The 23297-nt window shown below is 38.4% G+C and overlaps 2 protein-coding genes across 2 annotated transcripts in view; both read left to right on the top strand.

The window, feature by feature from the left end:
- Positions 1 to 23297, top strand: part of IPCEF1 (interaction protein for cytohesin exchange factors 1) — a 160831-nt gene that overhangs the window by 48765 nt on the left and 88769 nt on the right. Inside the window, exon 3 of the mRNA XM_057739945.1 lies at positions 16134 to 16186. Coding sequence (XP_057595928.1) covers positions 16163 to 16186 — 24 coding nt within the window. The 5' untranslated portion in view covers positions 16134 to 16162. The remainder of the gene's footprint in view (positions 1 to 16133; positions 16187 to 23297) is intronic.
- On the top strand, positions 8637 to 10095 carry LOC130855894 (annexin A1-like). The gene has a single exon (XM_057739946.1). The coding sequence runs from the start codon at positions 8778 to 8780 to the stop codon at positions 9816 to 9818; it is 1041 nt and encodes a 346-aa protein (XP_057595929.1). The 5' UTR covers positions 8637 to 8777; the 3' UTR covers positions 9819 to 10095.

Here is a 23297-nt window from a genome sequence, read left to right as displayed (position 1 = left end):
TTTTGGGGTATAGTTGATTTACAATGTTGTGTTAGTTTCAGGTGCACAGCAAAGTGGTTCAATTATACATATACGTATATCCATTCTTTTTTAGATTCTTTTCCCATATAGGTTACTATAGAATATTGGGTAGAGTTCCCTGTGCTAGACACAGGTCCTTGTTGATTATCTATCCAATTGTTTTTAGTAGTGCAAGATTTAGTTTCCACACATATAGACTTCTTAAAGCTATGTTTTCATTATTAATTTCTATAATTAGTGCATTACATTCAGGGAACATAATCTGTGTTAAACTGGTTCTGTGAAATTTATCAGGACTTCCTTTGTAATATAGTACTTTTGTCAATTTTTGATAATATACAATCTGTGCTGAAATGAGAGTTTATTCTCTGTTTCTCAAGTATAGAGTTCTGTGTATCTAAATTTACTGATTTGTGTCATTTGGGTCATCTATATTTCTGTTTATTTATTGTCTGCTTTAGCTATTGATATCTGAGAGATGTGTGCTATAATCTTCAACTATAATTGCCAAGTTATATATTTGTCTTTCCAGTTCTATGAGTTGTGGTTGCTTCAGGCAATATATTTATATGTTTATGTAGGTTATATTTTCTGATTGTATTTTTGGCTATAAATATAATAAATACGTATTTACCATGAATTTTATATTTTCAGATATTAAAATTGTCATCACAGCTTTCTTTTGGTTCATGTTTGCTTGGATATCTGTTTCCATCTTTTAAACGTTAACATTTCATATCCTTTTGTTTTCTGTTTTTCTTCTTTTAGATACATATTACTAAATCTTACTTTTTAAAATAAATTTTATTCTGAAATATACAACCTGTTAGAAGAGTGCACAAAACTAAGTTGAATAGCTTTATGCTTTATTACAAAGCAAAAGTTCTTGTAACTACCACTTGAGTCAAGATATAGGATACTGGTGAGACCCCTGAATCCCTTCTTGGCCTCTTCTAGTAAATACTCCCTGCCTTCCCTCAAAGGTAACCACTCTCCTGCCATTTGTGGTAATTACTTCCTTGCATTCCTGGATAATTTTATGACCCCGGTGTGCTTTGTTAAACACTGAGGTCTAGGTTTGCCAGTTTTATTATTTTATATAAGCAGAATCATACAGTGTGTATTCTCTGGTGTCTGGTTTCTTTCTCTCAATATTTCATGACTGTGAGATAAGGAGTTTCCCTTTTTTTATTGCTAAGTAGTATTCCATTGTATGACTAATCCACAATTTATTTATCCACTCTCCAGCTGATGGACATCTGGATTATTTTGAACATTTTCTCTATTATTAACAAAGCTGTTAGAAATATTCTTATACGTTTTCAGTGTACACGTGCATGCATATTTTATGCACGTACACTTATGAGCAAAACTGAGGGGTTATGGGCTATGCACATAGTCAGCTTTAGCAGACTTTGCCAAACAGTTTTCCAGAATGGTTGCCCTAATTTACACTCTCAACAACAGTGTTTGAGTGTTTTCATTGGCTCTACAGTGTACTTGTTATTGTCAGTCCTCTAAAATTTCATGGTTTTGACAGGTGTTTAATGACGTTTCTTTGCAGTTTTGCCTTGCATTTCACTGAATGTCAATGAGGTTAAGCACCTTATACGTATATTGGCTAATTGATTTCTTCCTTTGTGAAATGGCTCTTAAGTCTTTTCTCATTTTTCTTTTGGGTTTTTCTGTTTCTGACCGATTTACAGGAGTTTTTTTTTTTATGCATTCTGGTATATAGCCTTGTATAGGTTATATGTACTGCACATATCTTTTCTCATTCATTTACTGGCTTTTACAATCCCTACTGTTGTCTTTTGGTAAATGGAAATTCTTAATTTTAGTGAGTTCCGACTTATTAAATTTTTCCTTTATGATTAGAACCAATGGGGAAATGACAGTATTTTCAATAACTGATACTGAGAAAATTGGTTATAAATTTGAAAAATGAAAATTAACCCTTATTTGAAACCAGAATCAAAGATCATTTGCAAGTAGATAGTAGATCTAAAATGAAAGGCAAAACAACAGAAATTCTAGAAGAAAAGGTAAAATAATATCCTTATGGCCATAGGATGATAAAATTAACAGCAAAGAAAAAGCACTAACCATAGTCATCTTTGCAGTCTTGAGTCCTCTCACTAATGAATGTGACATATCCTTCCATTTGTTTAGATCTTCTTTAATTTCTTTCAATAATGTTTCATAGATTTCTTCATAGAAGTATTACATATCTTTTGTTAGATTCATTCTAATGCATTTGGAACAATGATGTTGCTATGTATGTATCTTCTTATAAATTTTATTTCCGTGCTATTTGTTGCCGGCACATAGATAATTTATTGATTTTTACATATCAGGCTGATATCTAGTAACCCTTCTATGTCCATTTTTTAGTTTAAATAATTCACATGTAGATTCTTTTCCATGTATAAATCATATCATCTGAAAATATTGACAATCTGAATTTCTTATTTTTTAATTACTGTAATTCTTACTATTTTTTAATGAGCACTTCTGATATAATGTTGTTGAATGACAGTGAGCATCTTTGGTTTATTCCTAATATCCAAGAAAAGGTTTCAACGTTTTCTTAGATATTAAATATGTGAAGGAGGAAATAAGGACCACCTTACTTATTGAAAATGGTGGAGTGAGGACCTCTTTGTTTTGCCCAGAACAGAATTTGAGAAGAGCTTGGGTTGGTAGTTCTCCTCTGATTCATGTGGTTTCCACTGGAGTAGTTGGCACAGAAGGCTCCACTTCCAAGATCACTTTTCATCCACATGTCTGTGTTCCTTGGTTTCTCCTTCTCCCAGCACTTTGTTCTCCTGGGACTCTCCACATGGCTTGGCTCTTCCCAGCACGGCAGTCTCAGAACTGGACTTCGTAAATGTCATCTGGCTTCCCCGAGAGCAAGGATTTCTCTTTCAGATCTCAAATTCTATGAGTTGGAGTTCATGAGTTCATACACATTGAAATTAAACTTATCTATTTAATTAAAAAAAACATTTCTCACTTAAACATTTGACATAGCCAAATTTCAGTGAAATGGTGTCAGGAAAAAGTAAATAATTCTTTGTTTTTGTGATGACAGACTTTTACTTTTGAAGTTAAAGTTATCTAGGGCAGTAGGAGGGTGGCAGGTGCAGATGTAAGTTGAAATTGAGATGATGGGTATAAAACAGTGTGTAGGTGAGGTGTGGGTGAGAAAAAGGAGTATGAAATGAAGAGAGCGGGCAGGCCACAGGAAGCTGGGCGGACCACAGGAACCTGGGCGGAAAAAAAAAGTCTTTGGCTTAACTTAATTAAAAGCAAGAATACAACAACCCAAAGACAAATGGAAAATCTCACATACAAAGTCTATAAAGAGATGGAAACAGAAAAATAAGCACACACGTGTTCAGAGAAAGGTGAACTCCAGTGGCTGGCCAATTACATTCCATTCTAATTTTTGTGTTACTTCTAAGGACGTCATGCAGTACGATAGTCAAATTAAAAAACAATAAAAGAGCAAAAATTTCCTTTAGAAATAAACACAGAAATGCCTTTTGTAAAACTTAGATTTCCAACTTGATGATTCCAGTAGTTTAAAAAAAAACTGCTCGATTGAAATCAAAAGCATATTAAATTGTGGAGTCAGAATGATCTTTGTCTTTGGTTGTAAGCTAAATCATGTACTTACATATTTGTCCACTAGGGGTCTCTTTGCATACATGTTATGATTCCAGAGACAGCCCGTCTATTTCCGAAGGCAATAGTTTACATGGATCGTTGTCAACAAAAGTCTCAATTTTGGGGTATTTAAGAAATGCTTTAATTTAATAGTTCTTCTTAAATAACACATAGGTGCATCTTGAGTAGAGCTCTCATTGCTGCTTTAAAAATTTTGGAGACATTAATCAGGAGTTGTCAGCACACACAAAATTCAGGTACTTGCACCAGGGTTGTCAGCAGGCTGATACAGACAGCCTGCCCCTTTAGGATTGCCACCAGAGAAGTTAGCCCTGAATTATTTATGAATGAAGCCTTGGCAAGGGTGGTCAATTCCAAAAGAAGTTGCATCTGGCTCTCCAGCCTCATTCTAGTGACTATATTCCTTGCTGATAAGATCCTTCAAAATCACCCTGTGGCAGCTGATCTGTGGTCCCACGTGTAGCCCTTTGAGTAAATGATATCAAATGCGGTGAGTCACATAAGTCTTCTCTGAATTGTTCAAATTTGGTAAACTGTTCATCTTCTCTAACTTGTCCTAAAGTAGAAGCAGGGTCAATGTATGTCAACAGGTATTTATTAGGTGCCTACTGTATGCCTATCCTGGAGTGTCTACAAGAATTATGGGACTCAATTCATTCTGTAAGAATGTGATGAGATTTATAGGTTTTTAAAAAATAAATTTGTTTATTTATTGGCTGCATTGGGTCTTTGTTGCCACAAACAGCTTTCTCTAGTTGCAGAAAGCAGGGGCTACTCTTTGTTGCGGTGCACATGCTGCTCCCTGAAATGGCTTCTCTTGTTGTGGAGCAGGGGCTCTAGGTGCACAGGCTTCAGTAGTTGTGGCACGTGGGCTCAACAGTTGTCGTTCGTGGGCTCTAGAGCACAGACTCAGTAGTTGTGGTGCACGGGTTTAGTTGCTCTTTGGCACATGTGGGATCTTCTTGGACCAGGGATTGAACCTGTGTTCCCTGCATTGGCAGGCGGATTCTTAACCTCTGTGCCATCAGGGAAGTCCCAAGATTAATGGTTTGCAGGAAAATTAAGCATGCTGCTAAGGAGAAGTTGAAAAGGCAATGATTATGATAAGAGGGAGCACTGTTAGTGTCCAAAGGACCCTGAGCGTGGTGTCTGAAGACTTGAATTCACATTCTGATTTTATGACTTGCTAGCTGTGTAAAGTAGCTAGTCTACCTGCTCTGTATCCCAGTTTCTTTGTTTGTAAAAGTATAGGTAATATTACTTTACAGAGCTGACTTCCCTGGTGGTCCAGTGGTTAAGAACCCGCGCTTCCAATGCAGCGGGCGTGGGTTCCATCACTTGTTGGGGAACTAAGATCCCGCATGTTGAACGGCATGGCCGTTCAGAGAAAAAAAATTACAGAGTTGATGTGAAGACTGCAATTTGCAGTAATTCTGCCGAGTATCACAGTAAGAGCTGCCAAGAGAAGTTGCCCTCTTCTTGGTAAAGGCAGCCTTTCCCATTATGACGCACAACAGGTTATCTCCTTATGGTTACCACTTCTGCTGTTGGACAGGGCCTTGGGCACTACTTTTGCAGAATCATAATACCCATCAAAGCGATATTTCCCAGGAAAGAGCTAGCCAGACAAAAGAAGAATTTTCGCTCCAACTCCGGAGCAATGGGTGCAAACAGCAGGCAGCTTTTGTAATAGTCTTTCTTTTTCTGGCTTCCTCCTAGTCTGCAGTGGTCCTGTAGCAGAGGCCACTGCTACACGGGGTACACCTATTCACTTTGGTGGAAAGAGGGTTCAACGGAAGATTGTTTGGCAAAGCTGTATGAAAGTGATGGGCTGTCTCAGAGCAGTGTGCACATATTCTGCATTTCACAGACAGGAAAATACACCCTCTTTCAGAGAACGAAAATATGAATATAACTCTTGTGGAGAACTGCAGGGCCACAAATTGCAGAAAGGGGAGGGTGATCATTTGCCATTCTTGTCCAGCCCATCTTAGCACACTGCCTCTACTCTCACTCCACACAGGCTGGAGGGGTGAGAGTGAATTTAGGAATCAGGTGTTGTCACTTAAGGGCTGTCATTGTAGACAGACAGGGTGTGCTTATGGGACAGACTGTAGTGGACCTAACAGCTGATAGTTTGCCTGGGGGCTACCAGTGCTTCTTGTGGCCTCATCATAGGCCTGGTGGCCCTGTCCCTGCTTGAGGGAGTATCCTGGGGCTGGTACAGAACTTAGAGGAAGTTCCTTGCGTTTCCATCATAAATCGTTTAATTCCAACCTAAGCACACAGCCAATTTGAATCTTAGAATGACTGGCTCCTAGAAGTTCCTTGGATCTGTCACTGGTCTAGGAGAGGAGGCAGGTGTCTTCCAGGTTTTAACTTCATTGGTGCACGGAGCTGCTATTATGGGGTGTGTGTGTGTGTGTGTGTGTGTGTGTTGGGGGTGTATGAAAATATATATTGCAGGGCCCCTGCCTATATAAATCATTTGAATAGCCCAAAGTCAGTGTGCTATCCCAATTCTGGAGGGCTGGTGGGATCAATGACTTACTGGGCTGGTATCATGGAATTTAAGATAATCATGGGGACAGAATCAATCCCACAGAGATGAGGCCCGGTAGTCTCTGGGCATCTGGTCGACCTCACTTGCTGGTGAAAGGAAAGCTACTCGGTTGGGTGCAATGGGCACAAGGTGCACATGTGCAGTGCCTGGCTATGCCTGGAGGGGGATCGGCAGGGCCCATCCACTTGCCAGAGCCCTAAGGGCATGCGGGGACACAGATGATAATCTGTGAATCTTTTGGGTTCTGGAAGTCACGGAAGGGCCAAGTTGCCTGTGGCCAGAGATGTAAGGGAGCTTCATACCTCCCTAAGGGGCAGGGCCAGCAGACGTTTGGGTTTGCTGCAGATTCTTCCAGGAGGTGGGAGAGACAGATTGTTGGTGATTGCTTACAGTTTGCCACCTGCTTGTTACTCTGGTAAAGCAATCCTTTAGTAATAGAGACTGACATTATTGGCTGAAAGAAGGGTTATTCCCCCCTTAGGTTTGTGGATTTTTATGTCTAAACCTTGATTGTCAGGGCTGACAGTTTATGTGGGAATGCAGTCATTCTACGATCCAAAGGAAGAAGCCTGCCAGTCTCCCCAGATGATGGATCATGGCATTTCAGTGGTGTTGAAAATAATTTTAATCATACTTTCTGTTTAAAAAAAGCCACGGCTCTTAAAACCATCTGTCAGATTATCCTCAAAGTGGAGAGACCACAGAAAAGAAATGCAGTGAAGTGAGTGGAAAAGTTAGCAATAAAAAAGAGAAAATAAATGAAAAAAGAAGAACGAGACTTTTAAAGCATGTAGGAGATGGATTGAAACAGAATGACAATAGAGCTAAAATTAAAAAGGAAAATGTTTGAAAAAATTTGGATAAATTTTTCTCTTTCGCAAATTTCCTGGGCAAAGTAACAACCCCAGACCATCCCACCCCATGCGTGTGCTCATGGGGAGGTCATCTTGTTTTTTCTCCTTTCTCTCCTGCTCTACCTTAACAAGAGATTTCCGGCTAAGTAGCAAAGCTAATGGATTGTTTCATGTCCTCTGCTTTTATGTCTGAGCGAAGATGATTTTTCTCTCTTGCTTCCTATGGCATAGCTATGATGGACAATCACTTAACAGAAGATGTTTATAGACGGTTCTCATTGCTAGTTAAGTGTACACTTTGTTGCCGCATGTTTTCCATGCTTTTTGATGACTGAGACTTCTGCCTCTAGAATGACCAGCATTTTCTGTTTCCAAAGAGCTCTACTTTTTGGATAAAAAATAATGCACATTGTTTGCCTATGCTCATGGATTGTCTATAAATCCATTTATTGTTCTAAGAACGTCTTGTCAAATGCTGACGCTGTAATTTTAAAGGATAAGTATGTTGTGAATTAATCTGTTGGTTTTTAAAATTTTTGTTCAGTTCTGTTGTCTTCTCTTAAGGCTCTATGAAAATACGCCTAGCCCATAGTTTCTTTCAGTTGGAAAATTATCTCGAAATCACAATAAATTGTCTTCTTTTAAAAAAATCTTTAAAACAGTAGGCATGATACTTATTTTGCTGCATCATCCCAAAGATTATAGTGTCTAGTAAGGAATAATCAAGACAGTGACTTTTGGATCAATTGAGCCTATAACTGTCTTTAGTGAATTTTTTAAAGGTTTTTTGTAAAAAAAAAAAAAAATACCAGTTATACTATCAACTGTCTGCTTTATCAATAGTGCATTTGTTGCATATTGATATTCTTAGTTTATTTTCTGGTTTTAAAATGATACAGGACCAGAATCCACATTTCTGACTTTAATCTACCTAACACTTTCTAAAATAAACTGCTAGAATGAACTTTTGCTTGTTTAAAATGAAAGGGAATGATTCTTCACCAATGTCTTAGTCAGCTTGGGCTGCTATAAAAAAATACTATAAATGAGGGGGCTTATCAACAACAGAAATTCACTTCTCACAGTTCTGGAGGCTAGAAGTCCAAGACCATGGTGCCAGGAAGGTCAAGTTCTGGGATGAGCCTTCTTCTGGGCTGCAGACTGCTGACTCTTCTTCTTGTATTTTCACGTGCTGGAAAGAGTGAGCTGGCTCCCTGGCCCCTTCTTACAAGGGCACTAATCTCATTTATGAGGGCCCCCCATCATGACCTAATTACCTCCCAAGGCTCCACCTCCAAATACTATCACACTGGGAATTAGATTTCAACATATGAATTTTGCAGGAACAGAAACATTCAGTTCATAACAACCATATATTATGGAAAAATCTACTCTTTGAGATTAGCTTTATTATTCATTTGGTATTGAAAGTGTGTTTCCACTTTTCAGTTATAGAGCTTATCAGAAGTACATTTTAGGTATTTCAAACAAAAGGCAGCCCGTTACTAACTTCTGGTTGCTAGGTGTGGCCTCCTTTCAAATTCTATAAAATCAGAAGCCCAAGGTTCCACTTCCAGCCTGAACTGTTCTGAGAAGAATCTCTCTTTAGGTCTTTGGACGGAGGTGAAAAAAAACATCTTTCAAAAATGGCAATGGTATCTAAATTCCTGAAGCAGGCCTGGTTTATTGACGATAAAGAGCAGGGGTACATCAAAACTGTGAAAACATCCAAAGGTGGTCCTGGGTCAGCAGTGAGCCCCTATCCTACCTTCAATCCATCCTCCGATGTTGAGGCCTTGCATAAAGCAATCACAGTTAAAGGTGTGGATGAAGCAACCATCATTGAAATTCTAACTAAGAGAAACAATGCACAGCATCAGCAGATCAAAGCAGCCTCTCTCCAGGAAAAAAGGAAAGCCCCGGATAAAGCTCTGAAGAAAGCCCTCACAGGTCACCTTGAGGAAGCTGCTTTGGCTCTACTGAAAACTCCAGCCCAGTTTGACGCTGATGAGCTCTGTGCTGCCACGAAGGGCCTTGGAACTGATGAAGACACTCTGAATGAAATTTTGGCATCAAGAACTAACAGAGAAATCAGAGAAATTAACAGAGTCTATAGAGAGGAACTGAAGAGAGATCTGGCTAAAGACATCGCCGCAGACACATCTGGAGATTATGAGAAGGCTTTGCTTTCTCTTGCTAAGGGTGACCGATCCGAGGAGCTTGCCCTAAACGACGACTTGGCTGATACAGATGCCAAGGCCTTATATGAAGCAGGAGAAAGAAGAAAAGGGACAGATGTGAATGTGTTCACTACCATTCTGACCACCAGAAGCTATCCCCATCTCCGCAGAGTGTTTCAGAAGTATTCCAAGTACAGTAAGCATGACATGAACAAAGTTCTGGACCTGGAGTTGAAAGGTGACATCGAGAAATGCCTCACAGTTATTGTGAAGTGTGCTGCAAGCAAACCAATGTTCTTTGCTGAGAAACTTCGTCAGGCCGTGAAGGGTGTTGGAACTCGTCATAAGATACTGATCAGGATTATGGTTTCCCATTCTGAAATTGACATGAATGACATCAAAGCCTGCTATCAGAAGCTGTGTGGCATTTCTCTCTGCCAAGCCATCCTGGATGAAACTAAGGGAGATTATGAAAAAATCCTGGTGGCTCTCTGTGGAGGAAACTAAACATTCCATTGGTGATCTCAAGCTTTTTGATCAGGAGACTTTTTAATTATATCTTTTCATTCCATATCATAGAGTTGAATAGGAAAGTTTCTTCAACAGGAATATAGTTTAGTAACTCCTTCCTGGAAAATATAGCTTATAAATCATTTTTTGTATTACAACTTTATATAATAGAGATAGGTTTTTAAAAAAACATATTTACTCCAAACTATAAAACCTCATAAAGAGGTTGTTCTAGTAACATTGCCTGAGAAAAATGTGTATGTTGCAGAAAATAAAATGATTTTACAGGAAAAAAAAAAAGAAGTACATTTTATTTCATTTCACTAACAAAAAATATTAATAACCTTAGTGTTTTGGCTAAGTCTCATATTGCGGTGTGTTAAGGAATTGTTCTTTAAAGAAGGTAACTGTCTCAAACATGACTGAGGAAACTATTCCCTTAAACTCTGAAATGAGAAACCAAAAATGTCTCTTGGAGAGTAGGTTAGGGAGCTTAATCAACCTTGAAGTGTGAAAGCTATTTTATTTGATGAAACCTGTTATCACATTTGCTCAAACCCTTTAGTTGTGTGCTAACTCCATTAGGAAGAATAGTTTTCTAAAACAAAGCTATTTCTAGGTAATTGCTCCTGTTCCAGGTAATTGCTACCTCTTATTGAGCATCCATGTGTTTCCCATATGATCATGATATTTCACTTAATTCTCACAAAACCCTATCAGTTGGTTATTATCATTTCTGTTTAAGAGATGAAGCTCTTACTATTTAGAGAAATTAAGTGATCATGTTTTCACATTTAACTGGTGGCAGAGTGAAATCTGTTTGACCCTAATCCACGTGTGCAGTAGTTTTAAAGCTTTGTTGTTGTTGTTGTTGGGTACCTGTAAAAGAATATGGAAACTCTATGTACTGCCTCACAGTTTAAATTGTCACCGAGTTTTTATCATATGTTCAAATAGTTGCAAAAGATGTAATTTCTAGCATATTACAAATCTTGACAGTGAAGAAGGTACTATTTCTCTTTAAATAAACCTTATGTAATATAAACAGAAATTTGATATGTCTCTTTTTTTTTTATGTAATCATTGGAGTTTTAGATTTTACATAGCTCTTTTTTTTTCCCCTGGAACTCATATTTTCATTCCAGCACTTCATGGATTTTTGTTCAATCATATAATATTTTTATGCTTGAAAACTTTTATTGATAATCCTGTAATACATTTCAACTATATATATATTTAAAATTAAATTAATTAAAAAATTTTGAGGTGACATAATTCTTAAAGCCATAAATGATTTCAGTTGGAGTGTTATTATTGTAATTATTGGTATGTAACTTAACAAACAATATGAATATGTTATGCATTTTGACAAATAATGATTGCTACAAGAGGTAAATATTTTTTTATTGAAAATGCATTGTTTAATGACATGGATGAAGCTTTCCTTCTAATTATGCAACATACCCATGATTACGTTTACCCATTTATTTAAATAAATAAATATTATTTATTTCTAGAATGAGAGTTCAGAACCAATTTTAATCCTATTATTGGTTTTTATGTATGGTGAACACTTAAAACTATTTTTCACATAAATAAATAGATGAGGATGGAGTACTTTTTGAACTCCTTCCAAGGATATGCCAAATATTACGGTGATCTATCACAGCAACTACTTTCAATGATTAAGAGAGTTAAAATAGATTTCTCTTTAATTTTTTGAAAGCAAGGGATTGGAAACTTGATTTACAAATGTTATTTGTTACCCTGTTGTTAGGCTCTTATATGTTTTTAATTCCTGGGAATTATACAAAAATTTTTTATCAAGACATATCAACTAACTACTACTTCTTCCTTTAACTCTTTTACCCATAGGCACCTTGCGCAAAGTGACATTCTCAGAAAGGTTGGGAATATGGAAAAATTATTACTTGCAAAGTGCTTTTTCCAGCATTCTTATTTTTCATAAGCTACTTTTATTGTGTGCTTTATAAATAATTTTATCAAATCTTGTAACTACCTATTATTTATCAATATTTTTGATAGATACCATTTAGCCTATAACATGGTTAGCTGAGCTGGTTCTCTGTGCAAACAATAAGCAAATGTATTCATAACCATCATTTTGCTTCCTAATTCTTCCAAATTATGGCTATGTGCTTTGTATTAAAGGGGTGAAACTAGAGTTAAGCTCAGGTTGTTTTGATAATTCTTCTGACCCACTTTGAATCATTTTCGTGAAATTTTAGATTTCATATATGTCATCTACCTTAGGAAGTAAAGTACCAAAACTCAATAATCATTAAGTAAACACTCATATACCCTCCACAAAGGTACATTCATTCCTAGGTCCCCTCACCTATGCTTCCTTGCACCAGTAATTGCGTATTATTTCTACCCATTTGCTCTTTGACTTGGGGAGGTTTGACATCAACACAGTTTCATTTCCATATTCTGCAGATTAGGAAGGACATTTCTTATGGGATATTCATGACTGTACTATTTCACTAAACAAAAAAATTTGGAATTCATAGGTTTTCTTTATGGAAACTCATCTATAGTTTAGTATTTTTATTTTTTGTATTTTTAATTCATTTACTCAACAAATGTCTATTTAATCAGCCAGTTTACAAAGACTGGGGATATAGCAGTAAACAGATAGGCAAGATAAGACAGAGTGCCTGTCCTCAGGTAAGATATACTATAGTGGGAGTCAGATGTGAAAGAACTAATTGCAAAATTAATAATTCTGTACAATTATGAGACCTATAAATAAAAGATAAGGTACTATGGGAGCAAACGAAAGAAGATTGATCTCTAATAAGGATCATGGAAAGCTTTCTTGACTAAATGATATTTGGTCTGAGTGTTGAAAGAGTAGATGGTATAAGTCATCTTGGGTGGTGACTGCTGAAGAGGATGCACAAAGGTTCTGGGATTGGTAGAAACATGTTTAAGGAATTTAGAAAATATGCAGTGAGTCAGGGAGATGGAAAGAAAGAGACGTGGAAATCATTCAAGCAGAGGCCTGAGAGTACAAAATCTTCCCTGTAGGAGATTTTCCTTATTTTGGTCTTTATCTCAACATGCAAAGGCCATTATTGAGTGTAAGTAAGGAGATGAATAGTCAGATGTTCTTTGAAAAAACATGACTGTGGTAAGAAAGAAAGCCAGGACATCATCTAGGATGTTCCTACAGTGGTCCAAGAGAGAGGTGCTGCTGCCTTGGATTAGGGTGGTAACAATGGGTATAGAGAGAGTGGACACACTTAAGACATAGTCAGGCAGTAAAGAGATACAATATATACAAGAGAAATATTCCTCAAGATCCAAGGAAGGCTTAATGTCAGTGATTAGAGCAGTATATTGTCTACAAATTCCAATGCATAGGAGAAGAATCAGAAATGAACTTTTCCCTTTCTCTTCCATCATCTCCTGTCAATTCTGTGCTTGTTTTACTATTAGAGAGCTGGCTGAGTGAAGGGATTCAGGTTTCCACTGAAATAATACTGTTGTCTGAAGGTGCAATCTATTAGTTTAAAAAATCATTTGGCAACTCTCACCTAAGTTGTGTGCTTCGCTGAGCTAGAACCTGGGGCATAAAGGAGACTGGGTAGACTGTCTCTAACTTTGACATTCTCATTGTCCAACCAGGGAGACCTGTCCAGTGCATCATGGTACAATACCAAAGCCATTGAGGAGTTAGTGGGAGACCTTGAGGGAGCCAGGATACTACTATGGTGATTAAGAGAGCAGGCTCTGGAGTCTGGGTTTGAGTTTGAAAACATCCATTTACTAACCTCCTCCTCTAAATTGCCTAAAGTGCCTCATCTAAGACATGGAACTAATAATAGTATATTATTCATAAAGTGGTTCTAACAATAGTATAGTATATATGAAATCATCAATTGGCCGCACACATAGTAACTACTTAATAAACGCGATCGATTTATTTATGGGGGGGGTGCGATTAGCCATCCAGGTAGAGTCAGGAAAGGTTACACTGTAATCCCTTACAGCTTATTTAAAGAGATTATATTATATAATATAATTACTATACACATTTTGCTATAGATTTCTTCAGACTTTTTCCCCCAATGCATTGATGTCATAGTTGTGTGTATATAAACCCACATTTTTATAATAAAAATTGAACGAAGTTGAGCGGCACATATTTCCCCCTACTTTTTCATTAAGAACGTATTGTAAAACTCTTCGCATGTTTGGTGTGGAAGTACTTAGCATAGCTGGTGGCACATACGAAAGGTCAGCAAATGGCAGCAGCCGTTGTGATTGTCACCACTGTCAACAACTTCATCTTAACAAAGTGCCCTCCAGCAAGGCTGTAATAATGTGACACCCCAACAACAACAAATTACTCTTTTCAACCCACCGCCACCAAACTTGGCTTCTGAGAATTCTTTTGCGTATGTCCATCTCGCAGCTGTTGGAATAGCAACCCTTAGATCTGGTTCTAAGCTGTGGTGTCAGGTAGGTGGGACTGGCGCATCCCCGCTGGAAAAGGAGCCACTGGGTATTCCTCCGCAGGATCTGTCCACCGTGATGTTGCCTGTCACCCTTGTGCGTGCTCACAAGGTACACTGTGGTTGAAACTGCCCTCTGCCCCACCTCAGCACGGAGAAAGCCGGCAATCAGCTTGGAAATCCCGCAGGCGCTGTGCTCACAGAGCCGCCAGTGGTGTAAATCCGTGGAAATCACGCACCCACCAGGAATCAGTTCAGATTTCAGCCCCACCTTTGTGTGTGCGCAGCCCGCAGGTGCTTGTGTGCGCCTAGAGCTTGTAGAGTTGGGGCTTCACCCTCTGTGAACGGGCTGAGAATGAGGGTGCTATGACGGGGCCACGCCCCCCTTGCACGCGCAATGACAGTAGCACTTCTGCTTGTCCTCACACATCTCCAGCTGTGGCCTGGACCACTCTCAGGGCCCTTGGGGCTGTATCTGCGCAGCCAAACCCAATCTTCTCCCCCCAGTCTGTCTGCTGAAGCCAGAGTATCAGCGCCCAGCTACGGTTGCTGTACTCTCCTCTGAGCCCCTGAAGCTCCCTATCTGTCCCGGCTGATCTCCCAAGAAGGGGCTTCCCAGGGTGAGGGAAACTTTCATAGCTCCCTCCCAGGGGCACAGGGGCGCAGGTCCCATCCGGATTCCTTTCTTTTTTCCTTTCATCCTACTCAGTTATGTGGTAGCCTTTCTTGCAGCTTTGGTTGTATGAGATCCTCGGCCAGCATTCAGTGGGTATTTGGTGAGAACTGTTCCACAGGTAGATGTACTTTTGATGTATTTGTGGGAGGAGGTGAGCTCCATGTCCTTCTATTTCACCATCTTGATCTCCCAGTCTGCTTATTATTATCTTATTGGTGAGTAAGAACTCTTTATGTTATGATTCTTATGTATTAAATGTTTATTGCAGATATTTTCACAGCTTGTGATTTGATTTTCTATTTATGTTTTAGTGTATTTTTTAAACAAATAAGTTAAAAATTAAGTAATTGGTCAGTCTTTTTTACTATGGTTTTTCTCTTTGGCATTTTACAAATAAATGTTTTATTCATATCTATGTAATATAAGTAGGGCATTTTTGACAAAAAAAGGGGTATACATTTTTCAGAATTTGGGAACCTTTGGTGTGAGAAATAGTCACAGTGATCTCTATTTATGGTGTCACTGGGAATAGGTGAAAGGCTTTTTGCTTTGGGGAGAGTTTCAGTGGCTTGCGGATGTCTAACAAGTTTCTCACTTGTCAAGGTCTGAAGATAAGAGATTTTTTTTCTTTTTGTTTTCATCTCCTTTTCTTGAAACCAGAGTGTCTTGTTTTTCAGGTAATCCACTACAAAGTGCAATACATCAAAAGGGGCTCATCTTCATATTAAAGTTGGGACTTCTGAGGCAGAAGGATTAGTTACATTTTTGAAATTGTTTAGTTAATACCATCAGAAAAATAGTAATGGATCAAATATTTCCACGTTACATTATGTTGTTCATCGAAGATGAAAACATTTTCACTTTTCAAAGATATATGTTTATGTGTAATACAATATTAAGTAGATAAAAAATATACACATCTTGCTGTAGACTTGAAAAAAAAATACTGACAAATGTGCAGATGAAATTCTGGCTTATTTTATGAACTCAGTTTTTAACAGCTTATTCTAGATTAGAAGGCCATGCAATGAATCACTTTTATTGTGAAATCCATCAATCAAAATAGAAATGCCTTTTTTCCCATTAAAGAGATATATGCTTTTATGAACAATTTAATTCCACATTTAACTGATAATCCTTTTTCTCTTCTAGCTTTTGTTTCTACCAATTTGACGTCATACATGGCTACCGATGGCAATGATCTTGTAAGTATCCTTTGGAATACTCCAGACTTTAGATGTTAATTGTCGTTTTGATGAATGAGTGAAAAATTAGATCAATTATAAGTTTGGCTAGCTATTTAGTGTCCTCCATTTCATTAGTCACAATGGAATTAAATGATCCTTTTGTTGGAATTCGAGGGTTTCTTACCATCACCAAGCATTTGCTTAAGGCTCCTGGCTATTTACTTTTAAAGATCAAGAAATATAACCATGATTTTAACATACTATACATAAATTATCTCCATTTAAAATTAACTATGGTATAATGTAACCTTTCATGCAACTTCAGTGGGAATAATTCTGCTAATTATTATGGTGAAATTGTAGGTTCCTTTTAAAATAACTTTATAGCCATACATTTGCCTAAATTAGGTAAGTCAATTGAACAATTTTCTTCTATTAGATGAGGAAACTTATGCAGGGAAAATAGAGAGGCTGATATCAGTAACATGACACTTCAAACAGAAGGGGTAGTGTGGGATTGGATGGTGTACATCTTTTGGCAAATCTAATGACTTCACAATGGAAGCATAGGACAGAGTTTTTGGAGTAGAGCCAAAAGCAGAATCAGAAGTGGAGTGTTGAGAAAATATAGTATAGACTCCCTGCCAAATAGGGATTATGGACAATAGTTTCCTGATGCACGTTAGGAAATGGATGTCGAGGCAGGTTGTGATAATAGTGATGGAGAAATTGAGGGAACTAGACAGCTCCTGGAAGGACAACCTTACTGAAAAGCAGGACAGCATATTAATTCTCTGCTTGTTAATAATTTCATATTCCAGAAAGAGAGAAGGCCATGAGAGCACTTTAATTCTGATGCTACTTCTAAATGAAGAGGAAAATCTTGCTAGTGATGAAAATGGTGGACACTTTGGGAGACAGGGCTGCAGAAAATAAAAATGCAAATGCAAATTATAGTCACTTATGCGACCTAGGAAATTCGCTATCTAAAACTTGTAGAAAGAGGAAAATCTGATTCTTTGGACATGAATGGGTGTGTGTGTTTGATGATAGAAATGTGAATAATCACAATGAAGATAAATAAGAACAACTAAGAGAATACATGTGGCTGCAATGGAAGACGTTTGCTAGGATTAGATATAAAAGTGTCCGTACAGGGTGTTAAAGGAGGGTCTTACAGTCAAGGGCAAAAGCAAATGGATGTCACAGATCTGTAAAGCTAGTAGGGGAGACCCAGGTTCAGAGTATTCAAAGTTTATGAAAAATTTTACAAAGAAAAAAATGCAAGTGATTATAAGCACATGTGTATGTGTTATGTGGAACAAAGACATGAAAAGAAAGCCTTAGGACTGTTGGATGCTTGAGAAAGGTAATGAAATGCATGGTTTAATTCTTACATTGCTTCGCTTTTTCTGCTGAAAAAATGTAGTCTTCCAGCTGGAAGGAGTTCATCTTGTATGTTTAAGAGGAAGTGGAAATTAAGATAATAAGAGAGCACCTAAGGACTTTAAATGAATAAATTCATTCATTCATTCATTGAAACATTCATTTAATGTTCATCAATTACCTCTCCCGAGTTTGTGATGTGTCAGCTACCATAATAGGTAGGAATTGGAGATTTAATTGTGACTTGAAACAAGTTAAATTCTCCACATCTTAAAAAAAATGTAGAGTCTTGGGTTTTGCAACAAAGATGGCAGATGTGATTATCAGAGGACTAACATATCATCCTGTAGCTCCCAATCTAGAGCTATTACTGCTGTAATAAGTAACCTGCTTCCCTTTGGTCCTGGGCACAAGTGGATTCTGTTCTTGGTGGGAACTCTGGCTATGTACGGGTCTTTCTCATTTCATCAGCCATCCTCCACTCCTAGACGCGATCAGCTCAGCTCTCCTTGTGTGTCTATTTACCTGTTATTTTTATCTCACAGCCATCAGCGTCTGGGTGGTACTGCTTAATGTCTCTCTCCAGCATTTCTTCCAGCTGCTTTTCAGTGATTATCCTACTTTATCTTTCCATTCAGAAAATTAGTTCAATTTTCTGCTGTCATTTGTTCTCTAAATAAAATGTAGCACAGGAGACCTATTTTTATGCTAGGTAGTTTTAGTAGGCTTGACACATTTGACCTAATCGCATCCCAAATTACACTTCATTTCCACTAAACTAACATTTATTGAACTATATGTGCTGAGCTCTCTGCTCGGTGCTGGGGTACGATGCTGGAGGGGGAGGGAGCACGGCAATATTTTTAAGGCACTTTTATTGATCCTGGCATGATAGGTATCATTGAAGTTGGTAGGGTAAGTGGTGCTAATAAAACTGTTCAAGAAACTAGATTCTAAGCATTTGAAATTTTATTATGTGCATAGTAAAAAAGTGGTATTCTTTTTTGCTAAGCTGAGTTGTTATCTGATAGTATTCTTTTCTTTCCCCTGGTTTTCTCTCCTCTGAAGGGAAATAGAATTTTCAAAGCTAAAGCTTCACACAGAATCAAAAAGTATTAACTCACCAAGTTCCGTCTGTTTTACCTCCGAAATATTTCTACATCTTCACAGACACAACACTTGCCCCTCCTTCTGCTCACTGGGCTCTTTGCCTCTCTCTGCACCTGCTCCCCCTCCCCCACACAACTAATTTCTGCTTGCCCTACAACAGCCAGGGTGGATTTTCCCAAAAACAGATGTGATTTTTCCACTCACCTGTTTCCACCTGTTCAGTGGCTTCCATGGGCTTTCAGAAAAACTTCATACTTTCAAATACAACTTACAAGGCCCTTCATGATGTGACTTGGCCACTCTGAATGTGGTTACCAGCCCCAAACCCTGCCCGTGCTCTGTGGTTCATGCCTCCTGGCTTGTACCTCCATCCTCTTATGTGTAGGTCTTTATCTGGAGGGCCTGCCCTGACTCCCCAGTTCTAGGTAAACAGTGCAACGGGGTGCAGACCTCATCATCCTTGTTCAGTTCTCTTTCATCTGTGTTTCACTAGAAGCTGTGTTAGAACTTTCCTGCCATTGAATCTCTGGTCCCTGGCACTGAGTATGTGGTGGTTGAATAAACAAAAGCCATCATTTACCAATTGTAGCCTGAAAGAAAGCACTGGAACAATCATTTTTAGGATCTGGGTCATAGCTTCTGGGAAATTCTCAACATAATGATTAGATCTGATACAATCACTAAATATCTATTTGTGTAGTTCTTAATATTTATAAGGCTTTCTGTATATTATACTGTGGTGATTAAACATTACACACCAAATCAGTATGGCTTAGTTTTCTTTTATGATTAATTTCTTATTAAAATAGAGATAGATAAATAATGACTAGCATATGAATCTTTTTTATGCATATTTATTGCAGTATAATTGCTTTACAATGTTGTGTTAGTTTCTGCTGTATAACAAAGTGAATCAGCTGTATTTATACATTTATCCCCATATCCCCTCCCTCCCGTGACTCCCTCCCACACTCCCCATTCCACCCCTCTAGGTTGTCACAAAGCACCAAGCTGATCTCCCTGTGCTATGCAACAGCTTCCCACTAGCTATCTGTTTTACAATTGGTAGTGTATATGTGTCAATGCTACTCTCTTACTGTGTCCCAGGCTCCCCCTGCCCCCCACCATGTCTTCAAGTCCGTAATCTACTTTTGCTTGATGTTTCTGCTGATGAGGACAAGCTCACTGAATGTCAATGGACATTTACTTCTGGCACTGTGGTCCCTGGGTTATCTGCTGTTGCCTGGACTGTCATCTGTGTGGTGGTCTAACAGCACACTGGTCCTTAATGTGTTTGCTTCATAAGAAAGCGCTGCATTCATTGTTCACACAACATGTGTTGCCTGGTTTTTACGTGCACTGTGTGTCGTGAACAGCCCAGACATGATTCCAGCCCCCATGGGAACCTGCCCTGCCGCTCACTCCATCTCTGTGCCCGTGGTGTGTGTCTCAGGGATGTGGTGATATTGAGGGGTGAAGTGAGGAATCCATTTTCCACCTTTTTGATCAACTAGAAAGAGCTGAAATGTTGGCAGCTTGTTTTTTAGGCTCCATCAACAGAACTCTATGTTGAATGGGCTGTGCCGATGCTACCTTGGATGCAGGAGGCTGTTTTGCATATATTCTGTCCCAAGTAGGACGTTGAGTGGAGAAGTGCATGACAGCTGTCTGGGAAACAGATGAGGGGTTGGAGGCATGTTAGCTACCACGGGAAAACTTGTGTCCCTTTTCCCAGCACCTCTCCTCCACCCTGTGCATTCCTATTTCTTGGGTTCCAGATTCTTAGCATCTGGAAGATGTGGTTAAAACATATCTTTTATGGAGAAAGCTACTGTGGTTTTTGAGGAATCGTATTTTAGTTTGAAATAGAAATTTGTTCAGGACAAGTCCGTTTTACCTTCAAGGAAACACCAAAGGTCATCTCTCTCCAGGCGGATTCAAACTTAGTGTTGGTCAGTCCCAGGGACTTTTCTCTAGGTATGTGCTTCTCTGGGGGAAGAAAGATGTTGGAGCAATTTTTATGTTGCTTTTCTCTGCTAATGTTAGTGGAAGGATTTTTCAGCTCTGAGTAAGCAAACAGTAGATGGCTTTCCAGACATTTGTTAAATCTCCACTTGTACCGGGCACTATTATTAAGGCATTATAGAAAGCAAAATTTGATATGACTCAGTGAATCTTTTGGTAAATATTTATTGAGTGCTCCCTATTGTCAGGCATTGAGCTAGGTGCTAGGTTTTGAAGTCATGACATGTTCAAGAACTTCAATTCTGTCTTGAATTCTTGGCCAATCAGTGACTCTAGGCAGAGTCATCATTCAATTACAGAGCTGATAAGAGAGATCTGATAAACTTTAAGAAGCCATATTAACAGGGGAAGTCATTGAGTAACTATGTGGAATAGAGGAAAAAGTCTGTATGAGATTAACCATAGTTACTGGGTTGGGCCTTAGATGGACTGTGTTACTACCATGAGTGTACCACTCAGATATATAAACAGATAGGTTATAATATCCATTTAAGAGGCATCAGCAAAACATTGTGGAATGTAAAATGCAGAAGAAGCAGAGTAACACTGAGTTAAACAATAGGCTTAGCAGTCTGACCGGCCTGGGTCTTAGTCTTGGCTCTGCTACCAGTTATATGTGATCTGAGGGGAAGTTACTTAACCACACTGAGATGGAGTTGCTCATTTGTGAGAAGGAAGGTAAAATAGAACCTACCATGAAGATCTTTGGGAAATAATATAAGTCAATAATTCCAGTGAGTGCAAATAAATAACACTGAGTGAATGAAAGATTATTATAAGAACTCACTGCCTTCTAAAGTCAGAGAGGGCTTCATGGTGGAGGTGGCATTTGATCTGGGTCTGAAAGGATGAGGAAACATCAAGTAGATGAAAAATGGGGAAAGAGAATATGTATCCAAAAATATGGAGTTGTTAACATGCCTGACATTTCTGCAGGATAGAAAAAAGTTTAAGGTGCCAGGAGAGGAAGTGGACAGATGTCTCGGTGTCACATTGAAGCTACCATGGGAAGGGACTTGCTTGTCACTGAAATGGTGATTTCAAGATGGAATATCGTACATGAAATGACTGGTTTCCATTCAATAATGGTCCTGTAGGTTCACAGGTAGACACCCACTATGCTGTAAATACAGAACAATGATAGACAAAGAGAAACATAGAAAACAGGAAAATCACAGTTTGACTCAAAAACACAATAATCATCTCTATGGATCAGAAATAAAAAGTGGCAACATGACTGAAGCTACAGGCTGGTGGGCACCCACCCCATCTGGAGGCAGGAAGTAGTTTGCCTCCTGGCCTAGGTTAAGGGCGTAAAAAACTGCTCCCCTAAATATGAGAGAGCTACTTTCACGTCTTGATGGCAATGGTAAACAGTGGCTCCCCTCCTTCGGAAAGGGGCTAAAGATGAAAACAGAGAATAGTTCTCAGACCACTGCCTGGGGTTACATGATTCCACAAGCTACCTGAGGATCTAGGAAGGCAGGAATAGGGACAGGAGTCAAAATCAGGAACTAAACCTAGTCAGCAGCCAGATCAGCAGCTGGATAGCAGAATTTTCCATGATTGCCTCAAGATGAAATTATAGGACTGGTTCCACATCAGGTGGAGGAAACCTCCAAACTGATAAAGAGGGAGCTGTGGCCGTAAATGGGAGAGAGGGGAGCGGAGGGGGAGGGAGGTGGAGGAAGAGAGAGAGAATGAGAGAAGCAGAGAGAGAGAGAGAACATAAGACCCTTTCGCACACAATTATGCAAACGTAAATTCCCAAATGGATTTGAGAAATGCTAAGAAAGACTATCAAATACAAAATTTAAGTATAACTTTATTTTACATCAAAGCAAAATTTTAAAGCCTGACAAAAAATTTTAAGTATGAAGCTCAAAGAATCTTTTACACATTTTTGAAAGAAAAGCAGACACAAATGAAAAAGTATAAAATACAAGTGAGTTTTGAAAAAATTAAGAGGTATTAGAAAAGAAAACATAATCTTTGAAATAGAAAGCTCAGTAAATGACATACATTCAACATTGGATACTTTCTAGAAGAGTGTTAGTAAACTGACAAGCTTACGCAGGACACATATGGGACAGAGAGAAACAGATTAAAAATTAAGACAGAAGATTAAGAGCAGAAAACAATGGAATAGTTTTGAAAAAAAGAAACAGGTAGGAAGATTGCCGGAATTTTGAAAGAAAAGACCAAAACATATTTCAGGTTGTAGAGAACTAAAAGTTTTATATATTGTAGAAGAGATTATAAGTAGGACACTTGGAAAGCAATTTGGAGATGTCTGAAATATTAGAGATGTACATTTCCTATGACTGTGCAGTCCATTCTCAGGTGAATACTCTAGCCCAGAGAAACACATGCCCATATGAACAGTAGAAGTTATATAAAGCTGTTAGTTGCAACACCCGTTGTGGTAGTAAATTAAATGTGGATCCATATGTGAATGGATAAATACATTGTGTCATTTTCATTTACTGCAGTGCTGTATTAAAACTAGAGCTACTTGTCTCAACATGGAAAAAACATCTCAAAAACAATACTAAAAATATTAAATATCTCTATTAATGCTATTGTTTATAGTATTGTTAAATGTTGC

The sequence above is a fragment of the Hippopotamus amphibius genome, chromosome 6, assembly GCF_030028045.1.
Source record: "Hippopotamus amphibius kiboko isolate mHipAmp2 chromosome 6, mHipAmp2.hap2, whole genome shotgun sequence".
In the NCBI taxonomy this organism is placed as follows: Eukaryota; Metazoa; Chordata; class Mammalia; order Artiodactyla; family Hippopotamidae; genus Hippopotamus; species Hippopotamus amphibius.
This window is presented reverse-complemented; position numbering and strand designations above follow the sequence as displayed.

Excerpts from the sequence above, each read along its gene's own strand:
- LOC130855894 (XM_057739946.1), top strand. The coding sequence starts at position 8,778 with ATGGCAATGGTATCTAAATTCCTGAAGCAGGCCTGGTTTATTGACGAT.